Source organism: Dioscorea cayenensis, chromosome 4, assembly GCF_009730915.1.
Source record: "Dioscorea cayenensis subsp. rotundata cultivar TDr96_F1 chromosome 4, TDr96_F1_v2_PseudoChromosome.rev07_lg8_w22 25.fasta, whole genome shotgun sequence".
In the NCBI taxonomy this organism is placed as follows: Eukaryota; Viridiplantae; Streptophyta; class Magnoliopsida; order Dioscoreales; family Dioscoreaceae; genus Dioscorea; species Dioscorea cayenensis.
The window spans coordinates 3,487,742-3,510,937 of NC_052474.1; the positions used below are offsets into that span (position 1 = coordinate 3,487,742).

The window sequence follows — 23,196 nt, forward strand, 5'->3', positions numbered from 1 at the left end:
ACAATCTATGGACTCGCACTAACCCTGATGCGGGCCGTATTGAGGAGATGGCATGCGCGTTCATGCGGAAGTGGGACTCGAAGTAAATTTTATTACTCAAGAGAATAACTATTACAAAACTGATCATACTCTCAACCATAGACTTACATTAAATAGAAAAATCAAAGATATGAAAATAATCCTAAAACGGAGATAATTCGAAAATATAACAAAAATGGTAAATTTTCAAATACCGACAAGAAATAAAAGAGTTAACAAAATAAACGCTAACGCCATAAACGGCTTACAAATAAGAGATTTTTAGCCAAAGGAATAGCGAAATCAATTATTACTAAAATAGCAAAATCAGAGTTTTCGAGGCCTAAACGATGGAATTTGGCCGAAATCATGCATGACTCACGAGTTTGCGCAGCAAACTGTGACTTGTGTCCGTTGGCCCGTTTCCCATCAAACTAGGCCCAAGAAACCCAAAAACTCCACCGCCCGACGAATTACGAAAATACCCTTATTACTTCGAGTCCCACTTCCGCATGAACGCGCATACCATCTCCTCAATACGGCCCGCATCAGATCTCCTACATGTGTGTACATAGTCACAGCCCCAATTCCATGCACCTTCATCTCCTTATTGTCTCCAATTCTAATACTAACTTGCATTGACTCATCCAAGGTGCTAAACAATATGTTGTCCAATGTCATATGATTCGAGCACCCCGAAGCAACTAGCCACACTGAGTTTGAGTGAGATTCAGTGAAGCTATTTGCCATGAATATATTTTTAGTCTCCTCCTCCTTAGCTAGTAAGCTAGTGCCTTTCTCTGGCTGCTACTCCTTGGCTCTGCATTCGGCCTTCACATGACCAAACCTTTTGCATTGAAAACACTGAATGTGATTCTTGTTTTCAGGTCCTCTACCACGACCACTCCGACCTCTTCCTCTCCCATGGAAGAAGGATCTCCCACGGCCTCTGCCATCGCCCCAGGAGCTTCCTGAGCGTCCACCTATGTTGTGACTGGAGCTTATGGACTCACCTTTCACATGGAGTGCCTTCTCGCCTGCCTTTACATACGTGTGATTAACTCTCACTTCATGAGCCTGTAAAGTCCCACAGAGGTCGTCGAGAGTGAGCGTAGCTATTTCCTTTGACTCTTCTATCGCCACAGCTACCCAATCGAACTTTGGTGCCAAGCTCCGAAGGACTTTGGACACCACTTCAGACTCCTTCAGTTTGTGACCGAGAGCCTTCACTTGATTGATAATAGAGATAACTCTAGATATGTAATCCTGAACGGCCTCATCATCACCCATCTGCAGGGTTTCCAAGCTTTGTCGAAGAGCCTGTATTCTCACCAATGATTTAAAAACTGGACCAGACTAGCCGGTTCAACCGGTTTAACTGGGAACCGACCGGTAAACCGGTCCGGTTAGTCACCCCAGACAATAAATAACCAGACCGGCTGGTTTAACCGGTTCAACAGGTGAATCGGTTAACCGGTTGGACCATACCGGATGATTTAAATTATTTAATTAAACCAAATCCAAATGATTTAATGGTCTCATTGTCCCAAAAAACAAGATACCAACAATTAAAGCCGGTCCAAAAAGTCAAAGCAAAGGCAAGGAATCAAAATTCAAAAACCAAATAACAAGATGCCAAGTTGCCAACTGCCAAAATATTAATCATATTATCATTAATTCATCATGGTTAACTACTTAACTTATAGTTTTACACTAATTAGTATTAAATTATTAAAGTTAAAGTGTAAAACACTTAAAGTCTTGAACTAAACTGAACACTCACATGACCTAAAAAAAACTCTTCTCTATCCGAACCATCTCCATCAGCCGTGCATCCCGCGATCTCTCTTCCGTGAAGCCGACGGCCGACTTTCTCTTCCTCTCCGGCCGTCATGAAGCCGACAACCTATTACCTCCTTTATCTTCATGTTTAGCCGACGACCATGATCTCTCCTACGCTAGGTGTTGTTGTATGCTTGTATTTTTTTGTTATTGTTGTTGTTGTTGTAGTAGTAGTAGTATAAATATACATTCATTTTATTTCATTCCTCATTTTTGAATGATATTGTTGATGTTGGTGTTGTTGTTGAATGATATTGTTAATGTTGGTGTTGTTGTTTGAATGATATTGTTGATGTTGGTGTTGATGTTGGTGTTTGCAATATGTAATTTTGTTATTTTTTAAATAATTTTTAACTTATTTTTATTTTTTTAATTTTTAAATATTTATTTATTCAAAAAATATTAAGTCCGGTTGAACCGGCCGGTTCAACCAAAATCGGTTGCCTAACCGGTTCGACAACCGGTCGGGTTATTAAAACATTGATTCTCATCGACAAAACCTTAGACGTACCTTGACAATGCTTCCGAAGAATCTCCCATGCCTCATGTGCAGACTTCCCCTCTGCAATGCGATCCAAATTAGGACGGTCCACTGCCTGATGAATCAAACACATGGCCTTCGCGTCTCGCTTCTTGTTCTCCCTCTACACTGCTTTCTCCTTCATCTCAACTACGCCACTCTCTACTAGATCCCATAACTCCAAGGATCTAAACACCGTCTTCATGCGGAGACTCCACCTACCATACTCTTGGCCGGTAAACACCAGTACAGAGAGCTGAGAGAGGATCACTGGTGAGTTGTTGTTGTTCGCCATTGTCAAACGAGCTCTGATACTAGATTATTGAAGAAGATGCAATGAAGAAAAGGGAAGAGAACAGGGTGTTTGATGAAATGCCCAGTTCAAACACATGTATTTGATGAAATGCCTAAGAGAGCCAGTTCACTCAAGTTTAAAGTCAACAAGAGAGTAAAGATAGTGGACTGAGTCTAAGTGTTTTTCCAGCCAATCACACAATGGTCTCCTCCACTACATTTAAATAAAAAGTAATACAGACAGCCCAACACCAACCAACACTCTCATTGGCTGTTAACACAAACACACACTTTATTGGCCACACTAAAGACTAACATGGTCCAGCATTGGCTAGCTGTTAACAACGAGAGATATGAATAATATAATATTCATTTCTCTTTTAAAATCCAACTAATATAACTAACACCAAAAATACAAGCTTCACCATACTTCTTAGTTGGCTTCCATGCTTCGTCCTGAATGAGTACACCATTAATGAACAGCATCAAGCTTTCCATTCCTAATCGTGAAAAGCAGCATGAAGACGGTGACCCATTACCGCTCATTACATCTCCATCATCTTCGGCCTTGCCATGCCATGCTTGGCTGCTTCTAGTCTGTTAAAAGAAAATAGCGTATCATATCTTGTAATTTTGTGTTAAGTCATTGGGTCAACGATCATGTAATCGTGTGTTATGTGTGCTGTGAATTTAGGCTTGTGAACTGCGTCCTCAGGGAACGTGATGACCTGCTCAACCGCGTCAGCAGGGGCGTTGGGTAGGTCCTACTTCCTTGGATCTCATGTAATGTCTTGGCTATATAACTGAGAAGTAATCCAAAACCAAGGTAATTGAGTTCGGTCAATTCAATTCACTTGTGATTTATTTTATGGTATCCGATCCCCGATCTACTCTACGCTAATCCCCTTTCTCCACTTCAATCATGGCTGATAACAACAGCGCCGGCGCTGTCATCTTCGATTCCTCGACGACGCAGGCTGGAATCCTTCCAGTCCCGGCGTTCAACCAAATGATCACCGTCAAGCTCTCCGGTGACAACTACCTCCTGTGGACGGTGCAACTGTTCCCCTACCTGAGGAGCCAAAGGCTCATGGGGTACATCGACGGCACCAACATGCGTCCGGCGTCCACCATCACGCAGAGTGGTACCGATGGCATCGCGCGACCCTTTGCCAACCAGGAGTACAACCATTGGTACCAGCAAGACCGGCTTGTGATGAGTGCAATCCTCTCGTCTCTCACCGACGGAGTGCTCGCTCAAGTTGTTGGGTGCTCCACCGCTCGCGAAGTTTGGTGCACCATCGAAAGGGCGCTCGCAGCCAGTCCGCGAGCTCAAGTTATGCAGATCCGCATGCAGCTGGCGACAATCCAAAAGAAGGACCTCTCCGTCAACGACTACTTCCGCAAGGTCAAAGGGCTCGCCGACACACTCGCAGTGATCGGCAAGTGCCTGGAAGATGATGAGGTGATCGCCTACATGCTGCGAGGGCTGGGGCCAGAGTATGATCCCCTCGTGACAAGCCTTACCACGCGAACCGACGTCATCACCATCAACGACGTCTACGCTCACATGCTCAGCTATGAGCTGAGACTTGAGCACAACAACACCAACATTCAAGTGAATCAGGTGAACATGACCCAAGGATGCGGAGGCGGCAATAACGGCGGCCACGACAGTGGCAATAGCAGCAGCCGGAATTCCGGTGGGCACACTTCTAGCAAGAACCCCAATCAGGGGAATTCGAACCAAGGTTGGAAGAAACAGCTTGTGGGCTCCTTTTTTCTCACCCGGCCTTTAATTAGGATTGGACCGGTTGAAAATTAATGGATCAAACATCAAATTTAATTTTTATGACTTCAAATAGATTATGGGTTCATGACTTCCATTAGGGGAAATCCCTTAATGTTAATTACCGTGGACATTGTCGCAGAAACCTCCGATTAAGAAATAAGTGTGAACGAGGAAACAAGTTGTGACAATCAATTTCATTCATTTCAATAAATATGAATACAAGAAATTTGAAATCATCTTGATTTATAAAATTTGTGTACGAACTGTGTCTCGGAAATTTTTCCAGTTTGAATTTGATTTGTATTTCACATTATGGATTCTTTATGTTGATGAATCATAAACTTGATTTTGACTTTCCATAAGCTTCGGCTTTTATGCTTGTGAAACTTTCTTCAAGTCTTGACTTATGAAACTCTTTGGGTCCTTGACTTATCATGTCTTGAGACTGTTGAGTTCAATTGTTGATTTATATGGATTTTCAAATATTGACTTGTGGAACTCTTTGGGTCTTCGACTTATGATGTCTTAACACTGTTGAGTCCAATTGTCGATTTATATGAATTTTTCAAATATTGACTTGTGAAACTCTTTGGGTCTTTGACTTATGATGTCTTGATACTGCTGAGTCCAATTGTCGATTTATATGAATTTTCAAATATTGACTTGTGAAACTCTTTGGATCTTTAACTTTTGATGTCTTGAGACCATTGAGTCAAATTGTCGATTTATATGGGTATTCAAGTCTTGATTTTTTTCATATCTTGAATCTCGACTTGACTGCTTTTGGTTTTGATGTTATATATATATATATATATCATATGCTACTGCCTGTGACCAGTCACCACGTCGTATATGTTGTTGCCACCTTGAGATAAAAATTGTCGCTGCCTAAATGTGAACATCCTTGTCGTTCTTTAGGAATGGGTAATTTTGCCACTGCTTTGAAATATATATATATATATATATATACATCTTTTGAATGACAACAAATGAAAAAAACGCATGCCTTAGCTTTATGTAGCCCACGCATGCATGAACCACTCACGTGAATTGAGATTTATTTTATTATTGTTATCTTTTTTTTTAATACAAATATATGTAGATATATATTTATATATGCTCTTCCGAAATGCCTGAATTATCTTCTCATTTCCACATGCATATATTTTAAATGGTGGGCCCTTTAGATATATATATATATATATTAATACGTATGCATGCTCACAAAAGCATGATTCTCATTTTCTCTTTTGGGATGTTTGGTTGTCTGTAAGTGAAATTATTTGTAAGTGAAATTACAGTGTAAGTGAAAAATCTTCACATTTCTATTTACATCATCTTTGCTTTTGGTTTGTTATAGTCGAAAATCTCTGCATTATTTTTTTAATTTGTTTGGCTGATGTAAGTTAGAAGATATGGTCACTAGTATAGTAGAGTGGGTGAGATTACCCCAATATACTGTATTATTATTAATGATTTAATGCATTTTTAAAAAAATAATTTAAACTAAAATAATTAATTTAATTTAATTTTTAAATTAAATTAAATGATTTAATAAAGTATTTATTACATGTAAAAAAATAATAATCGAAACTCAAATAACTAAGCCAAATAATAATAAGAAACTTAAATAATTAAATAGTAACTCTAAATAATTAATTTAACTCTGCCCATCTACTCTTAATACTAATGTAAATTAATTAATTAATTAACTTAATAATAATTTTTATTAAATTAAAAAAATATAAAAATTCTTTAATTTTATATAAAAAAATATTTTTTTAATTTAAATTAAATACAAATTGGTATATTTTTAAATAAAAAAATAAATTTAATAAAATATAAATAAGTATAAGTTTAATTATATTAAGAATTGATTACATGTAAGTTTTCATTTCCTTTTAATACATAATTTGGAGAGTGAAGAATGGTGATTTTAGCCCAAATGTTTTGCTGCATTTCAACTTACGATGAAAAATTTCTCGTAAGTTGAAATGCAGACTAGCTACACAAATGCAGAAATCATTTACATGTAAAAGCGATTTCACAAAGAAACCAAACAACATTTTACATGTAAAAATCGATTACATTCTGATTCTTACAGACTAATTGCGAGTAACCAAACAACCCCTTTATCTTTTGTTCATTTGCATGGTGTCTCTTTCATGATGGGCCCATCCTATACATGATTATATATATATATATATATATATATATATATATATATATATATATATATATATATATTTTCAAAACCAAATACCATTTATGCAGGTTGTTTGAGGCATTTCATTCAAATATTCAACTTCTCATGTAGGCTTTTCTTTCCATATGCATTCAATATGAAACCAACTTAAAATCCTTGCTTCCATTATGGACGTAGATATGAAGCATCACATTGAAAATTATTGTACCTTTCCTTATCACCCTACACGTGGCGTTATATGGCTCTGCCTTGTAGCTTCATCACACGTAACGCATCAGCTGAACCGATCTCGTCCTTGCAATTGCGATAGATTCCCAAGATGAAGACACGTGTTTCTAGCGATCGATGATCTCCACCATAGTGAAACTAGTTAATTTCCTTTAATTTTTCATTTTTCACATCAATACCGAATTAAGAGCAGGTGATTTCCAAATCACTATAAAGTACCATTACAACCTCCATGATTTTATTTTTTACTCATTCGATTGGGTATATATTTGATGCAAAGAACTTTAATTTCAAGTACACATGGACATGCACATGTTGCATGCATAATAGATGTGACATGCTTTTTTTTATCTTCTCAATTTAAATGAACAACACCTGGGAAACAAGTATTGTCTTCATTAAGTTTATTTGTGCTTTTACAACCTCATCTTCACCATTTGTTAGGCAGGAACTCATTTTATCGTTTGGTTATTAGACACTAGTTTTCCTATAAATATTGATGAGAGAAAACAAGTCATGCATCCTCCATACAAAAGTCTCAATCTTAGCATTATAACATGAGGAATCATGAACCAGAACCATTACAAAGCTTTTAACTGATGTTGGCCTCACTTGGCTCGGGTTTTTATGAGATTCTTCTATCTTTGGTTATTGCGTTGGTGGCCTCCATGAGTTACATCACTTCCATTGATTAAATCCAAAGGGAACTCCCACCTGCAAGGTGCAGTGTTAAGAATAAAAAATGAAGCTTTCCATAAAATCCATCCTAAGGATTACTTTTTTTTCTCCATGAAATGCATCTTTTTATCCAACTTAAAATTTTACTCTTGGGTTCTGGCTTAAAATCACTCCAGTCATCAAAAGAAATGATCTCTGGCTCACTAGCCATCTTATACGCATACCTGCATGCAGGATTTGGAAGCAAAACTTTGCCAATCACATCTCCTCTTGGCAAAGGCAATCCCCTCTACTCCGAGTACAGTTCAAGAGCCTCAGCTTGCCTCCTCACCTCCAAAACCGGGTCTGAGAAACTCTCAGGCTTATGCTCCTTATCACTAACGTAAACCTAATCTCCACGAACCTGCAAATGTTCGTCACAGCGACAACCATCAACTTCTTCTTCATGACAAGCATGATGTCCATGTGCTGGGGAGTACTGGTCTTTAGGTCATGGATCCGAAGTCCGATGGGGTACTTGTCACCATAGATACTCTCAAGCCTCGATTTCTTCTCTCAACTTCGCAGCGGCTTCAATCTTGGTGAGCGTCTGTACTTGGTTTAGGACATATGGGAATTTTGTGATAACTTGTGAGCACCTCCTAGTGTCGGAGCTACGAATCATGGAAAGTCCTCAAGCACTATGTGAGACCTCACGAAAGAGGCATGTTCGTCAATAGGAGACACAAGGTTCTGAGACGCAACAGCCTTGCGGATGACTAGTCTGAAGCTCCTCGGCAATTCAAAGTTCGGCACATAGCTCCATCTCTGGCCATCAACTTTCTCGCAACAAAAGATCCTGGAAGCTATCCCATCCATAGCGAAACCATCTCATAGCACCTCGTACGAGGATACGGGTTTTATAGGCGACGACGAGGATCTTCACGAAGGTGGAGCAAACGCCGGCCTGAACCATTCGATTGATGCTCTCAAACTCTCACGACAGAATATGACTGCTCTTAGACTTCCTCTTCCTTCTCGTAAGGAGATAGCAGTGACAATAGCGGCGGCGGCGATAGCGAAGCGGCGATAATGGCGGCATCGGTGTGACGATGAGCGGCTATGATAAGGCGGCGACGAGCGGCTTCAATGATGATGACGAGCAACAAATCCTCCGTCTTCATTGTTTCTGCAGGCTTCTTGGCTCTTCCATTCTTCAGGCGACATCCTTGGGACGAGGATTCCCGAGTCTTAAGCTTCTTCCTCTGAAGCTTCTTCTCCTTCGATCTTCGCTCTTCTACTTGTTCTTCCCCCTCATCAAGCTTTTTTTTAGAGTCCTTTGTCTTCACAAGCTCCTCATCAAAGGAAGCAGCTTCAATATATATATGTATTTCTTGATGATGATGATGATGAAACACGGCAATGACTGCAGCGATCAACAACAGCGACAAGCGGCGGCGAAATCGGCGATGAGCGACAACTTTTTAACATGTGTATATATATATGGATATAGGTTTGGAGGAGAATGAGAACCTTCTTCTGCTTTTTCGTCTTTCTCCTTTCCTCTTCCTTTTTCGATCTCGCCTCTTCTTTTCTTTTTGTCCTCCTCCCTCTTTCGTTCGTTCCTACGTTCTTTTAAAAGCCTCTGAGCGGGTGTGCCAATGGTGGGCGGTTGCATGGGCGGTGAGGAAATCATGAGGGAGCATGACGCATCACGACCAATTCATCGCCATTTTTTTTAATTATTATTATTATTTTTAAATTACTTTTTTTAATTTATTATTATTATTATATATTTTATTATTATTATTATTATTATTATTAATTATTATTATTATTATTTTATTTTAATATTATTTTATTTATAATTATATATATTCGTATATTATCTATGTATTATATATAATATTCTATTTTATTATTATTATTATTATTTTTTATCTGCTATCAATTATCTTATTATATCTAAAATTTTATTATATATATATATATATAATACTAATAAAATAATAATAATAATGACGAATAAAATTTTAAATAGTTCAAATATGATATATATATATACAATAAAATAAATAAAATAAATCTAATCAGTTAAAATATAATACGTATATATATATATATATATATATATATATATATATATATTATTTATTTATATATTTTTGCTTGATCGTGGGGCAACCACGGCCCAATCCCACGTCCTTTTTTTTATTTTCATTTAGTTTATTTATTTATTTATTTATTATTATTATTATTTATGATTTATTATTTTATTTTATTTTATTATTTTATTATATTATTATTTTTATTATTTTTTATTTATTTATTTATTTATTTTTATTTATTTTTTTATTTAATGATTCATATGATTCTTTTAAATTAATTATATATATTTAATGATTTCATCTGATTTGGATTTATTATTATATATTATTTATCTGATTTTGATTTTATATTATTATTATTATTATTATTATTATTATTATTCTTTTTATCTGATTGTGTTAATATTAATATTATAATATATATATATATATTTATTTATTTGATTTCTTTTGATTTAATTTGGTTTATCTTTTTTTTATTATTATTATGATTTGATTGATTTTTTTTCCTTATTATTATTATTATTATTATTATTATTATTATTATTATTTTTAATTATTATTTTTAATTATTTTATTATTTTTATTATTATTATTTTTTACTTCGTGATTTGCATTCATGGCTGATCTTGAGATTGAGATCGCCTCTAAATATGTGCTCTCGATTGATTTTCAAATTTAAACATTTAGAATCGCTTCGAGATCTATGCTCTCGGTCGATCTTGAGATTTTAGATACTTTAGACTGCCTTGAGATATGTACTCTTGGCAGATCTAGGAATTTAAATATTTAAGATCGCCTCGAGATCTGTGCTTTTGGCTGATCTTGAGCTTTGAGTATTTTAGACTGTCTCGAGATTTGTGTTCTCGTCTGGTCTTCATATTTAGATATTTTGGAGCGCCTCGAAATCGGTGTTCTTGGCTAATCCTGAGATTTGAGTGTTTTAGGCCATCTCCAACCCAAAACTCTATATTTGGCGCTTCAATACACAAAAATACAGCTGGTACAGTAGAAACTTCTCCAACCATCATCTCTATTTTTAACTCTAAAATAGAATATTCCAAGAATATTCTTCTCACTTCACACTTTTATATTCATACTAGTAATAAATTTAATTATCTTTAATTTTTTTCACTTTTAACCATTGAATTTAAATATTATATTATTTTAAAATATAAATTTTATTTTTATATTTTTTATAAATATTTATTAAATATAAAATTTGATTGATAAACTACAAATATAAATACAAACATTACATTACATTAATTACTTAATAAAAACATAACATACAAACAAGCACCATCAGTGAAAAAAACACATTATTAAAAACTAAAGTAGCACACAAGCTTTTAATTATCTTCTTCATTTGCATAGCACAACCACAAATGTTCAATCAATGCATTGTGAAGTGCAATATGAGCGTCTTTGTCCTTAATTTGCCTGTAACGACCAAGAAATTGTTCAAATCGAGCATCTTCATCTTGTACCAATTCAACTACTGGGGTTGGCACTTCACTTACATCCACGATTGGTGCATTGAGATCTCGTTCATCCTCAACTATCATGTTGTGCATAATAATGCATGCAGTCATTATGTCATGTAAGATATTTTTCCTCCAAAACCGTGCTGGTCCTGCCACAATTGCAAAACGAGATTGTAGAACACCAAATGCCCTCTCGACATCTTTTCTGCATGCTTCTTGTCTCATTGCAACGGTGTCGGTTTGGTGGGATGGCACGTTATTCAATCTCTTATCTTCTGGCATTGGGAAGTGTGACATGATAGGGTTTGGTGGGATGATATCAAATCCAACGGTGTCGGTGCAGATGAAATCCATCGGACGGTTGCTAAGAAGATAAGATGGCACGTTATTCAATCTCTTATCTTCTGGCATTGGGAAGTGTGACACGATAGGGTTTGGTGGGATGATATCAAATATTATGTTGCCTATATAAACAACTTCATGTCGTTTATCATTTTAACCAATATTATCAAAAAATCTCACTTTCATTGTAATCGAAGAAAACATGTCTAAACAATCTCGTAGTGCGGGGTACTCTCCTTTTGAAGATGTCCATCTCTGTGAAACATACATGGAAATGACTCAAGACCCCATTATTGGTACGAACCAGTCTTTAGAGCAATTATGGTCTCGAATGGAGGAGAAATACAATTTGACAAGAGATAAATCTTCGGTGGAACGTTCTGCTCGGTCTTTACAGTGCAGGATGCAGACAATAGAAAAGGCAGTGAAGAAATTGAACGGATGTATTCGACAAGTGGAAAATTTAAATCCGAGTGGTGCATCAGACGAAGATATTGTAAGTTTTTTATATATTTTATTCTTCATAAATTTATAATTTGACAAGAGATAATTCATGACATCATTTACAGATGAATCGAGCAAAGAGAATGCTTTTGGACGATCCTAACTATAAGAAAGGATTCAAGTTTGATCATGTGTGGCACATTGTAAGGAACTTTTAGAAGTTTAAAGATAATGTTATTACATCTAGACAAATTAATCGAAAGCATGGATTTGACTATGCATCATCAGAATCTGAAAATCCCACTCCAGAATCGCAAGCACCAGAATCTCCTGGACTTTCTCAAATTTCTCTTAACTTAGATGATAGTGTTGGTGGGTCACCTTCTGAACGCCCAATCGGACAGAAGAAAGCCAAATTGAAGAAAAAAATGGATGACGAAGTAGCATCTTCTATTAGTCGTTTAAAAGATGATAACTCTAAGATTATGGAGATGTTAGAGAAGACTAATGCAGATCGACAAATGTTCTTAGAAATGCAGAACAAAAATCTTGCTTTTCAACAAATGAGATATGAGGACAAAATTTTGATGCGAGACTTGAATTCTATAGCTGATCCAAATATTCGTGCTTGTATACAAGCACAACAACAAGAAATTTTACAGAAAAGAGGACATTTTCAACAACCACCCCCTTCTGGATCTAACATGTTTAGTGATATCTTTGGCAATATTGGTGGAAGTGGCGATAACATGGCAGATTATTAGACCCATCTACTTCAGCTTTCATTAGTTGTATTTTGTGTGTTGTGGTTTTTTTCTTATTGCTATCGATGATAATCTATGTTGTGACTATTTTCTATGTTTTTATTTTATTGTTCGTGTAATTTTTGTTAATTTTAATGAAGTTATATTTCGTGTATTATTTTCGTTAATTTTTTTATTTTTTATTAATGGAAAAAAATACAAACTTAAATTATAAATTATTTAATTTAATTAAAATATAAAATATAAATATAAATTTTATAAAAAATAAAAAATAAATAAAAAAAGATAAAAAAAATAAACTGAAAATTAAAACTAAAAAACCAAAAAAAATTAAAAATAGATAAATAATAAACCGGAAAAATAAAAAAAAGAAACTGAAAATTAAAACAAAAAAATCAAAAAGGATAAAAAAGGATAAATAATAATCTTAAAAAATTAAAAAATAATTAATGAAAAATTAAAACTGAAAAACCGAAAAAGATAAAAATAAATAAATGAAAAAAACAAAAAATAAAACTGAAAATAAAAAAACAAAAAATAAAACTGAAAAAAAGAGAAAAAAAATCAAAATGAAAACTGAAAAAAATAAAAAAATAATAAAAAAAAGAATTAGCGCTGCTACAGTGGTGCGCTACATGTTGCGCACCACTGTAGCATTCCGCAAATATGGCGCAGAATTTGGCGCCGGATTGGACCAAATTCTGCGCCAATTTTGCTAAGAAACGTTATATTCAGCGTTAGGTTGGAGTTGCTCTTAGGCCGCCTCGAGATCTGTGCTCTCGGATGGTTTTGAGATTTGTGTATTTTGAATATTTTGGATCGCCTCGAGATCGGTGCTCTCGGCTGATCTTAAGATTTGTGCATTTTGGATATTTTGGATCTCCTCTAGATCAGTGCTCTCGGCTAATCCTGAGATTTGTGCATTTTGGATATTTTGGATCGCCTCGAGATCGGTGCTCTCGACTGGTCTTGAGATTTGTGTATTTTGGATATTTTTGGATCGCCTCGAGATCGGTGCTCTCGACTGGTCTTGAGATTTGTGTATTTTTGGATATTTTTTTGGATCGCCTCGAGATCGGTGCTCTCGACCGATCCCCGAGATTTGTGCATTTTTAGACCCGCCTTTGAGATCTGTGATCTCGGCTAGTCTTGAGATTTGAATATTTTGTTTAAAATAGGAAATACATTTAATTTATTTATTATTTATTTTTTTTATATAAACACAGCTCTGCCATATCTGCTTCCGCGACAATCATGATGTATCTCGTTGCTATCACCGCTTCGATCACAACTATGTCGCTAACGACACCCAGGTTGGTGCAGTTGTAACCTACAGTTATGCCATCGACTCCAACTGGTATGCAGACACCGGAGCAACTGATCACATCACCAACGACCTCGAGCTCCTGACAGCCAAGGAGTTCTACACCGGCAATGATCGTTTTCAAGTCGCCAATATGGTGCAGGTTTGTCCATTGCTCATGTTGGTAATTCATCAATTACTGCTGCTCGTCGCCTTTTAAAACTGAAAATCATTTTACATGTACCTGAAATCAATAGACACCTTCTCTTTGTCCACAAACTTGTTTCCGACAATGATGCCTACATAGAGTTTCACCCTAATTTTTTCTTGTCTAGGACCGAGCCACAAAGAACATTCTTCTTAAGGGAATCTGTCAAGATGGCTGGCCTCTACAACATTCCAAATAATCCACCCAGGCGACCCCTTATTTCTGTCAAAGCCTCTTCTGAACTTTGGCATCGTCGACTAGGACATCCTACACCTGCAGTTGATCGTCAGATCTTAGCAGAGAATAGCCTTGCTGTAGTCCCAAATAAAGAGTCTAGTGTTTGTAGTGCTTGTAAGCAAGCCAAGGCTAGCTCATCAATTGCCTTTTGTTCTTTCCTCCCATGTTTCATCAAGCCCTCTTGAACTGGTACACACCAATGTTTGGGGACCAGCTCGAGTCTCTGTAAGTGGCTATCGCTACTATGTAAACTTTGTTGATGATTACAGCAGGCTTTTTTGGATTTATTTCCTCAAAAACAAGTCTGATGTAGAATCCATTTTTCTTCAATTCCAGTGTCATGTTGAACAATTACTAGACAGAAAAATTCTTACTGCACAATCAGACTGGGGTGGTGAATACCACCGATTGCACAAGCAGTTCACTCGTGTAGGCACAACACATCGAATCTCTAGTCCTCACACACATCAACAGAATAGTCTTGTTGAGCGAAAGACAGTCACATAGTTGAGACAGGCATATCTCTCTTAGCTCAATCTCTTATGCCAATTCGATTTTGGGATGAAGCTTTTCACTCTGCTTGCTACCTCATTAATAGGATGCCAATTTATGTGATCCGTGGAGACACACCTCTACACCGTCTCCTTGGAGTAAAGGCTGACTACAAATTCATGAAAGTGTTTGGGTGTACATGCTGGCCCAACCCCGAGAGCTTACACCCCAAACATACTCGACTCGAGTCCAAAGAATGTGTCTTTGTCGGTTATAGTGCTAGTCACAAGGGTTACAAATGCCTTGATCGACAAACAGGGAGAATTTATATGTCCTGAGATGTTATTTTTGATGAGAATGTTTTTCCCTTCCAAACTCAACAAATACAGTCCAATTTCCCTACACAAACACCTCACCAGTCAGTGCTACCTGACTGACACAAACCCGGCAACAAAGAACCCAGTCAACATCTCCTTCAGTAACTCATCGAGTAGTTCAGTAGTTGATGATTTATCTACTGACAATGGACCTAATGAAACTGTTGCTGATCAAATTGGTATAGCTGCTTTCTAAAAGCCGCAGTTCTCCCAAGACTCTAATGGAAAAATTCAGCAGGGCACTACTCCTATGTCGAGCCCTCGATCAAGATAATGATGCTCAACGACACTGCCACCCAATGAGAACAAGGCTCGTAGACAATATTGTCAAACCCAAAGAGTACACGGATGGAACTCATGCGATATTGTGCAAAGAGCTCACACACGACGACAAAGCATGTACCTGCAGAACCGAGTTCTTATGTTGAAGCAATGCAACATGATCAGTGGAAACAAGCTATGGATACTGAATATTCAGCATTACAAAAAAATCAGACCTGGATACTTGTTCCTCCAAAGAAAGGAGTGAACCTTATTAACTGCAGATGGGTGTTCAAGGTCAAGAGGAAGGCTGATGGTCCTGTGGATCGCTATAAAGCTAGGTTAGTAGACAAAGGGTTCAAGCAAAGGTATGGTGTTGACTATCTAGACACTTATAGTCCAGTGGTTAAACAAACTACCATTAGAGTTATTATCTCACTGGCTATTTCCAAAGGTTGGAAGATGAGGCAGATAGATGTACAAAATGCCTTACTGCATGGTTTTCTGAAAGAAGAAGTTTACATGTCTCAACCCCCTGGTTATGAGAGCTCACAAGTACCTTCAAATTACATCTGCAAGCTCAACAAAGCACTATATAGACTGAAACAAGGCCCCCGTGCCTGGCACTCACGTCTGACTGACAAACTACTGAGTTTGGGGTTCAGTCCATCACAAGCTGATGCGTCTTTGTTTGTTCTTAAGCAAAATTCACTCACAATGTACATGCTGATCTATGTTGATGATATAATTATTGTGAGCTTATCCTTAGATGCCACTGACAGAATTATTCAACAATTAACAGTGGATCTGGCAGTGAAGGACTTGGGAGAGCTAAACTACTTTCTGGGTGTAGAAGTTGTTCCTGACAAAGGTGGAATTGTACTGTCACAAAGAAGGTATGCTCAAGATCTTCTGAAATGAGTCAACATGGATAAGTGCAAGCCAATCTCCACTCCCATGGCAGCCAATGAGAAACTGTCAAGAGATCATGGATCAGAGTTAACAGGTGAAAATCAATTTCAGTACAGGAGTATTGTCGGAGGGCTACAGTACCTGACAATAACAAGACCAGATCTCTCTTTTGTAGTAAATAGAGTATGTCAATTTATTCAGACACCCACGGACAAACATTGGGGAGTGTCAAAAGAATACTCCGGTATGTGAAGGGGACAGTTGGTCATGGACTGAAAATTCAGCGATCAACTAATGATATATTGAGTGCGTTCTCTGATGCCGATTGGGCAGGCTCTCCTGAAGATTGACGCTCCACTAGTGGGTTTGCAATTCTGCTGGGATCAAATCTTATATCGTGGAGTTCACGAAAACAGCAAACCGTATCAAGATCTAGCACTGAAGCTGAATACAAGGCCATTGCAAATGTGACAGCTGAACTCATATGGCTTCAGACCTTACTCAGAGAGCTTGGCATTTATCAGTCTTCAGCGCTAATATTGTGGTGTGACAATCTTGGTGCAACGTATCTCACATCCAATCCAGTGTTCCATGCTCGCACGAAGCACATAGAGGTGGATTTTCATTTTGTCCTGGAACAAGTTGCTCGTCAACCACTAAAGGTTCGTTTCATTTCTTCAAACGACCCGACTAGTCGATAGCTTTTTACCAAGGCGTTGCCCAAGGTTCCATTCACGCAGATTTGCCACAATCTCAACCTAGTACAACGAGGCTGTGATTGAGGGGGACTGTTAAAAGAAAATAGCTTGTCATATCTTGTAATTTTGTGTTAAGTCATTGGGTCAACGATCATGTAATCATGTGTTATGTGTGGCGTGAATTTAGGCTTGTGACCGCGTCCTCAGGGAACGTGATGACCTGCTCAACCACGTCAGCAGGGGCGTTGGGCAGGTCCTACTATCTCATGTAATGTCTTGGCTATATTACTGAGAAGTAATCCAAAAGCAGGGTGATTGAGTTCGGTCAATTCAATTCACTTGTGATTTCTTTTACAATCCACATGCACTCGTACCAATCATACCTTTAACGAGAGCAGAAAAAACCATGGAGGGTCTTTCTCAAAGAATTACAGGCTTAATTTATTGTTTATTTTTTTCATTTTAAATTAAAAGTATTGGCTCACCACCTAGAACCACTTATCATGCAGCTACTTAATTGGGGAATGAAAACCATTAATAATCTTATTCATATAAAACCAGCTGGAGCTGGTCCTGTAGCAAAACCAATACAAAGTTCAATTTATTCATTGAAACTTCCCGGCCAATTTGTCCAAACGTTATAGTTTATTCTAAACTCACTTAAATTATTATATATGAACCCCAACCCAGTGGCAGTGGATCACTTAGCAGCAGCATCAGCAGCAGCAGCAGCAGCAGCAGCAGCAGGAGGAGGAGATGATTCATCATCCTTTATCTTGAAGAGCTTCTGCCGCACATGCTGCGCGAACGTGCGTGGCCCGAACTTGGGCGGGGAGGCATCGCTTACAAGCTCCGGTAACGGGCGCAGCAGCACGTTGTCCTTGTGTGGCTCAGCAAAGATAGTCCAAGAGATCCTCACCTTCTCCTTATTAACAAGCCCACGATGGAGTACGCTCTTGAACAGGCCGTTGCTGAGGATCTCGAGCGAATCACCAATGTGGACGATGATGGAGTCCGACACGTTCTTGGCCGTGACCCACTTGCCGTCGTAGTAGACCTGGAGGCCGGGGATGTTGTTGTGGAAGATGAAGGTGAGGTGGCTGACGTCTGTGTGGGCTTCAACGCCGAGGGCGAGGTTGGGTTGGGGACACTTGGGGTAGTAGTTTATTTTCATTTGGAACAGGATGTTCTCCATGCCGCCGGCTTCGGTCTCCAGCTTCTCGGCCGGGAGACCGAGACCGAGGGAGAGGAGAGTGAATATCTTTGTCGCCATCACCCGGAGCTCTTTGCCAAATTCTTTTGTCACTTCACTGTATGTATGGAATATGGATCAAGCCCCACATTGAATATTGTAAGAATAAATAAATTAAATGAATGATAAATATTACACTATACATACTACTTTTAGCATCAATGCATGCATGCACGTGCGCTTGTGGAAGGTGAATATATAACAAATTAACAATTACGTACACATAATCGGAAGGATAATGAGGCCAAATGGACAAATCAGTCTGATTCTCAGGAAACATAAGGTGAAAGAAGTAGTCCATCCACTCAAGACGCCCAGAAGCACTGTTAGCGAGCTTGCTACCATACCCTTGTATCATCCCAGAGGGCTGATCATTTGCGTACTTCTCCTTCTCCTCGACCGGCAAATCAAAGAACCGTGTCCCAACCTCACGGAGCTTGTCAATGAGCTCCGCCGGAATCCCATGTCCAACAATGTGCATGACTCCCCAGTTCACAGCGGCGTCGAGCATCTGCTCGACGCACCGCTTGCGCACAGCCTCATTGTCACTATCGAGCCCTTTGATGTCAATGGTCGGTATCTGGGGACCTTCGTCTGATTTTTTCTCTTCTTCGATGGCGTCGCCGAGACGGTCGTCTCGCTCGAACTCAAGGCGCACGTACTCGGGGGGAATTTCGTCTAGACCACTGTTTGCAAGGCTCTCGACACGGGGAATGAAGACCTTGGTGGCCATTGTTGTGGAGGTTGGAGCCTGGAGGTGTGCTTGTGAACTTGGTCAAGATGAATGAGTTGATTTGGCTGCGGTTTATAAAGAGAGGAGGAGATGCACCCATTGAAGTATAAAAAAGCTATTTCACTGGATTGTTACCCTTTTTGTTTTTCTTAGGGAAGCGTTGTTAGATGTCTTTATCATGTTGGATTGCTAGTTAAATAGTAATTTTTCTTTATAGATATATGTATATCTATCATGTCGGACTGCTACCTAAAAAAAGTAAATTTTTTAAAATAAGGAATACCTGATACTTTTCTCATAAGCTCTATTTTTTAAAATAAAGCCCACACAGAAACTATTTTTAATAATAAATTAATAATGCCCACACAGAAATTTGGTAGGAGTAGGTGTTTGTCACCTAGTGTAAAAATTAAATAGAAAAGGAAGTCAAAACGTGACAACCAATAAAAAAATAAACGGATGAAGAAGACACTGGTTGCAAGTCTATTAATTGGATGTCTCTTGAGAGCTGAGAAGTCCTTTGTTCAACCACCCGTCTTCGTCTTCTAGTCAAATGGTGCTACTCATCTACTGGTCTCCATTTCTCTTTATATATAAATATATATGTTTAAAATTCTTGTATATATATATATTATTCAATGTTCAAACATTTGATTCATATGTTAGAGGTAATGTGTTTAAGTCCTATCCACCCCATATTAAGGGTTATTTAATTGTTTGTATGTAAAATGACATGTAAATAAAATTACAATATAAATAAAAATATTATATTTTAACTTACATGGTTTGTTATAACTAGAATTTTGTATTTTTTTTATTTGTTTAGATTGATATAAATTTAAATTTATAATGAGATTACTCCATTATCTATTATTATTATCATTAATTATTTAATCATTTTCATAAAAATTAATTTAAATAAAATTAATTAATTAATTATTAAATTATAAGAAATATAATATTTATTTAATTTTATTACTTAAAAATATTTTTATAATTAAATTTAAAAAAATAATTTACATTATTAATTATTTTTATAATTAAATATGAGATGAACATGCATGATGGTGAGTGGATATCACTTACTTTACTGCATTATAACTTACAGTAAATTTTTTGCTGTAAGTTGAAATACAGTAAAACTAGGTGAAATACAATTTCACTTATATGTAAGTGGAGCTTTTACATCAAACCAAAATAGCTACTTGCATGTAAAACTATTTACATTACAACTAATTACAACTACTTACATGTAATCAAACAGGGCCTAGGTAAAAATTTGCCATCCATGAGCGATGGAGCAGGAATCTCATGTGTATAGGGTATTAAAAAGGGTTCTTTATGTGGCAGCTAGCCCTAGATGACCTCCATCACGCATATCGCTAACCCCATGGACCAAGTCAACGATTGTTGGGAGACTTAAGGCTTCACTTAAGACCCCTTTCGGAAGCACCAACACACCCTTAGATGTTCCAATAACCTGTCAAGGTTAGTCTCCAAAACACATGCAAAGATAGAGTAATAATAAATAAAGAAGAAAACACACACAAACCACGATACAGTAATTACGTGGAGTTCGGCACTCTTACCTACATCTCCATGAGGGTCGGGAATTGAAATTCACTATGAAGAATATCTCTGATGGCTTGAACAACTCTCAAGCTCGTCTCAAGAACAAAATAATAAGAAAATCCTGACCTACAATCCTCATCACCAACACAATGAGAGATGATCTATAAAACATAAGTCAACATGTGACTAACATACACATGCCCACAGGGCCCAACACAAAAATGGGCTCCAAATGAGGCCGTGAATAATGAGAATGAAATTCTTTCTTGCCACTACCACGCATAGTTATTTCTTATCATTGTTTCTCTTCACAATGATGATGACAAAATCTAGTGGGTGCATGTGTATGACCATTGTGGTCGATAACTAAGTTGGAATGGATTGCTCGCCACGCTGACATTGTACACGCGTAGGCCTCGTCAAACACTTGGACGAAGTCAACAACAATGGCAACATCTTGGGATCGGTGATTCGGTGGTGCATAGCTATTGTGGCTAACCATAAACTACAAACGGCTAATGGCTATATGTTGACCACCTGCACGAACCTCACCAAACCCTTAGAGGAAGTTAACAATGATAGTAGTATCTAGGGATAGGCTACAATCAGCTCATGGCGCGCGACTCTAACCACCTATGCGGACCTTGCTAAACCCTTGGATGAAATTAACAATGATGCCAACATCTAATGACTGACTACGTTTGGACGTATTGATCACCTGCACAAACCTCACCAAACCCCTGGATGAAGTTAACATCGATGCCATCATCCAAGGACTGGCGGTTATGGATGTTGCTGGTAATCATGATGTCTGAATGGTTATTAGCTATGTAGATCTTGTTAAACCCCTAAATAGAGCCAACAGTGATGATATAATATTAACAACTACGTTGACCTCTTGCGCGAGTCTTGAAAGATCCTACAAGAAGCTAACAATGACGGCAACAACCACATTCGATCAACCTATACCATCTACGAGAGAAGGATAGAGTTAGTGCAACCACACTATAATTGGCATAATTTGATACCAAAACAAGATGACGTGGCAACCTTTGTGACGTGGCATAAATGATGACATGGTAAAGCATGGTGACATGGCAATGAGTCTTGGCTTGGAGGTAAATATCTTGAAGATCTTGGAGAAGCTATTTTTTGCAATGTGTTGAAACGTGAAGACAAGATCACATCAAGACTATATTTAGGTGATTTGATATGGATGGAGCGTAATTGAAGAAATATTTATCAATTGTATGATTGAAGACTATTAAGGGTAAAATTTGAAGATATGCCTATTGTTGGCATGATTAAGATGATTGATTGAAGATCTTTCTTGGGAAGATTTGAAAACCAAACTTGGGTGAATTGAAGATCAAGTTTGGAAAGTTTCGTGAAGACGCACAAAGGCGTGCGCTCCTTGCGAGGGGACTGCGTGATGAGGAACTGAGGAGGTAGGCTAGTTGCCAACAGTTGAGATTTGGAGATTTGGCTGCACCGACTCGGACTAAGCATGACCTGGAGGTTGATGGGTCTTGAGGTCATCCACAACGTAACCAGAACTCAGTCAAGTCAGCAGTCAGAGCCATGTTGCAATTCATGTTAGAACATGAGTCGCAATAGCTAATTTTGGAAGATTTTTAAATTAGTGGCCGCGAAGATTCTAAAGAGGGTATGTGCTATATTTGGGACGTTGAGGCGTCTATATAAGCTACCTTGCTCTGAGATTGGGGGTGTCTCTTGTAGAGGGGAGGGTGTGAGCACTAAATAATCTAAAGAGTGTAGTGGTCTTTATTGTTGGGAGAGTGAGTGACAAATGTTTGTACTCATCTATTTTCATCTCTTTTTAGTGGATTATTTATCTCTTGGCTTGCCCCCCCCCCAAGACGTAGACGAGTGAACGCCGAATTGGGTTACCAATCTTATGTGTCTCCTTCTTGCTTGGTTTGTGTGAGTTCCCTTTGAGTGTTTTGAGTGTTTTTTAAACCACAGACCACATCGGCAGAACTAACAGATAGAAAATGGATAGAAAGCACAACTGTAAAGCAACATATTGTTGGGCGATGTGCTCTAGCTTTAAAATACCACCGCCCAACGAGATGTTTATTACACATGCACTCTCGATACAACATCTACATAGTACATTAACTTATTCAAACAAGTTGGAGATGGACACTAGGCGTCGTCACAACTAATGATGCTAACAACAAGACCTTACTCCCAATGCATACAACCTCGAGTACTTTTACAATCTGTGCAAAAACTGCATATAGAACATGGTCAGATATACGACGATTACGCTATGAATGTTGTGGAGGAATTGAAGCTCTTTCAATTGTTCCATCACATCATCGACCTCCATCTTCACGAGCTTCTTTTTATACATATTGTGGACGGCACGCATTATATGAAAGCCACATTCGCTAGCAACCTAACAAGAAGCCCTATGCTCATC

The 23,196-nt window shown here is 37.8% G+C and overlaps 1 protein-coding gene and 1 non-coding gene across 2 annotated transcripts; one reads left to right on the forward strand and one right to left on the reverse strand.

Annotated features, from left to right (window-relative positions):
* Nucleotides 1–4,121: 4,121 nt before the first annotated feature.
* LOC120259756 lies at nt 4,122–4,260 on the forward strand. Its single transcript, XR_005536308.1, has one exon. It is a non-coding gene; the product is annotated as a small nucleolar RNA Z247 (small nucleolar RNA).
* A 13,453-nt stretch (nt 4,261–17,713) lies between these two features.
* Nucleotides 17,714–19,246, reverse strand: LOC120258451 (leucoanthocyanidin dioxygenase-like). Its single transcript, XM_039265869.1, has 2 exons — nt 18,664–19,246; nt 17,714–18,500 (listed from the first exon to the last, which is right to left on the reverse strand). Exons 1-2 carry the CDS (start codon nt 19,173–19,175, stop codon nt 17,891–17,893), a joined length of 1,122 nt encoding a protein of 373 aa, XP_039121803.1. The 5' UTR covers nt 19,176–19,246; the 3' UTR covers nt 17,714–17,890.
* Nucleotides 19,247–23,196: the final 3,950 nt, after the last annotated feature.

Excerpts from the sequence above, each read along its gene's own strand:
- LOC120258451 (XM_039265869.1), bottom strand. The coding sequence starts at position 19,175 with ATGGCCACCAAGGTCTTCATTCCCCGTGTCGAGAGCCTTGCAAACAGT. Across the intron at positions 18,501-18,663 it reads CATTATCCTTCCGATTATGT|TGAAGTGACAAAAGAATTTG; the intron begins GTACGTAATTGT and ends CCATACATACAG.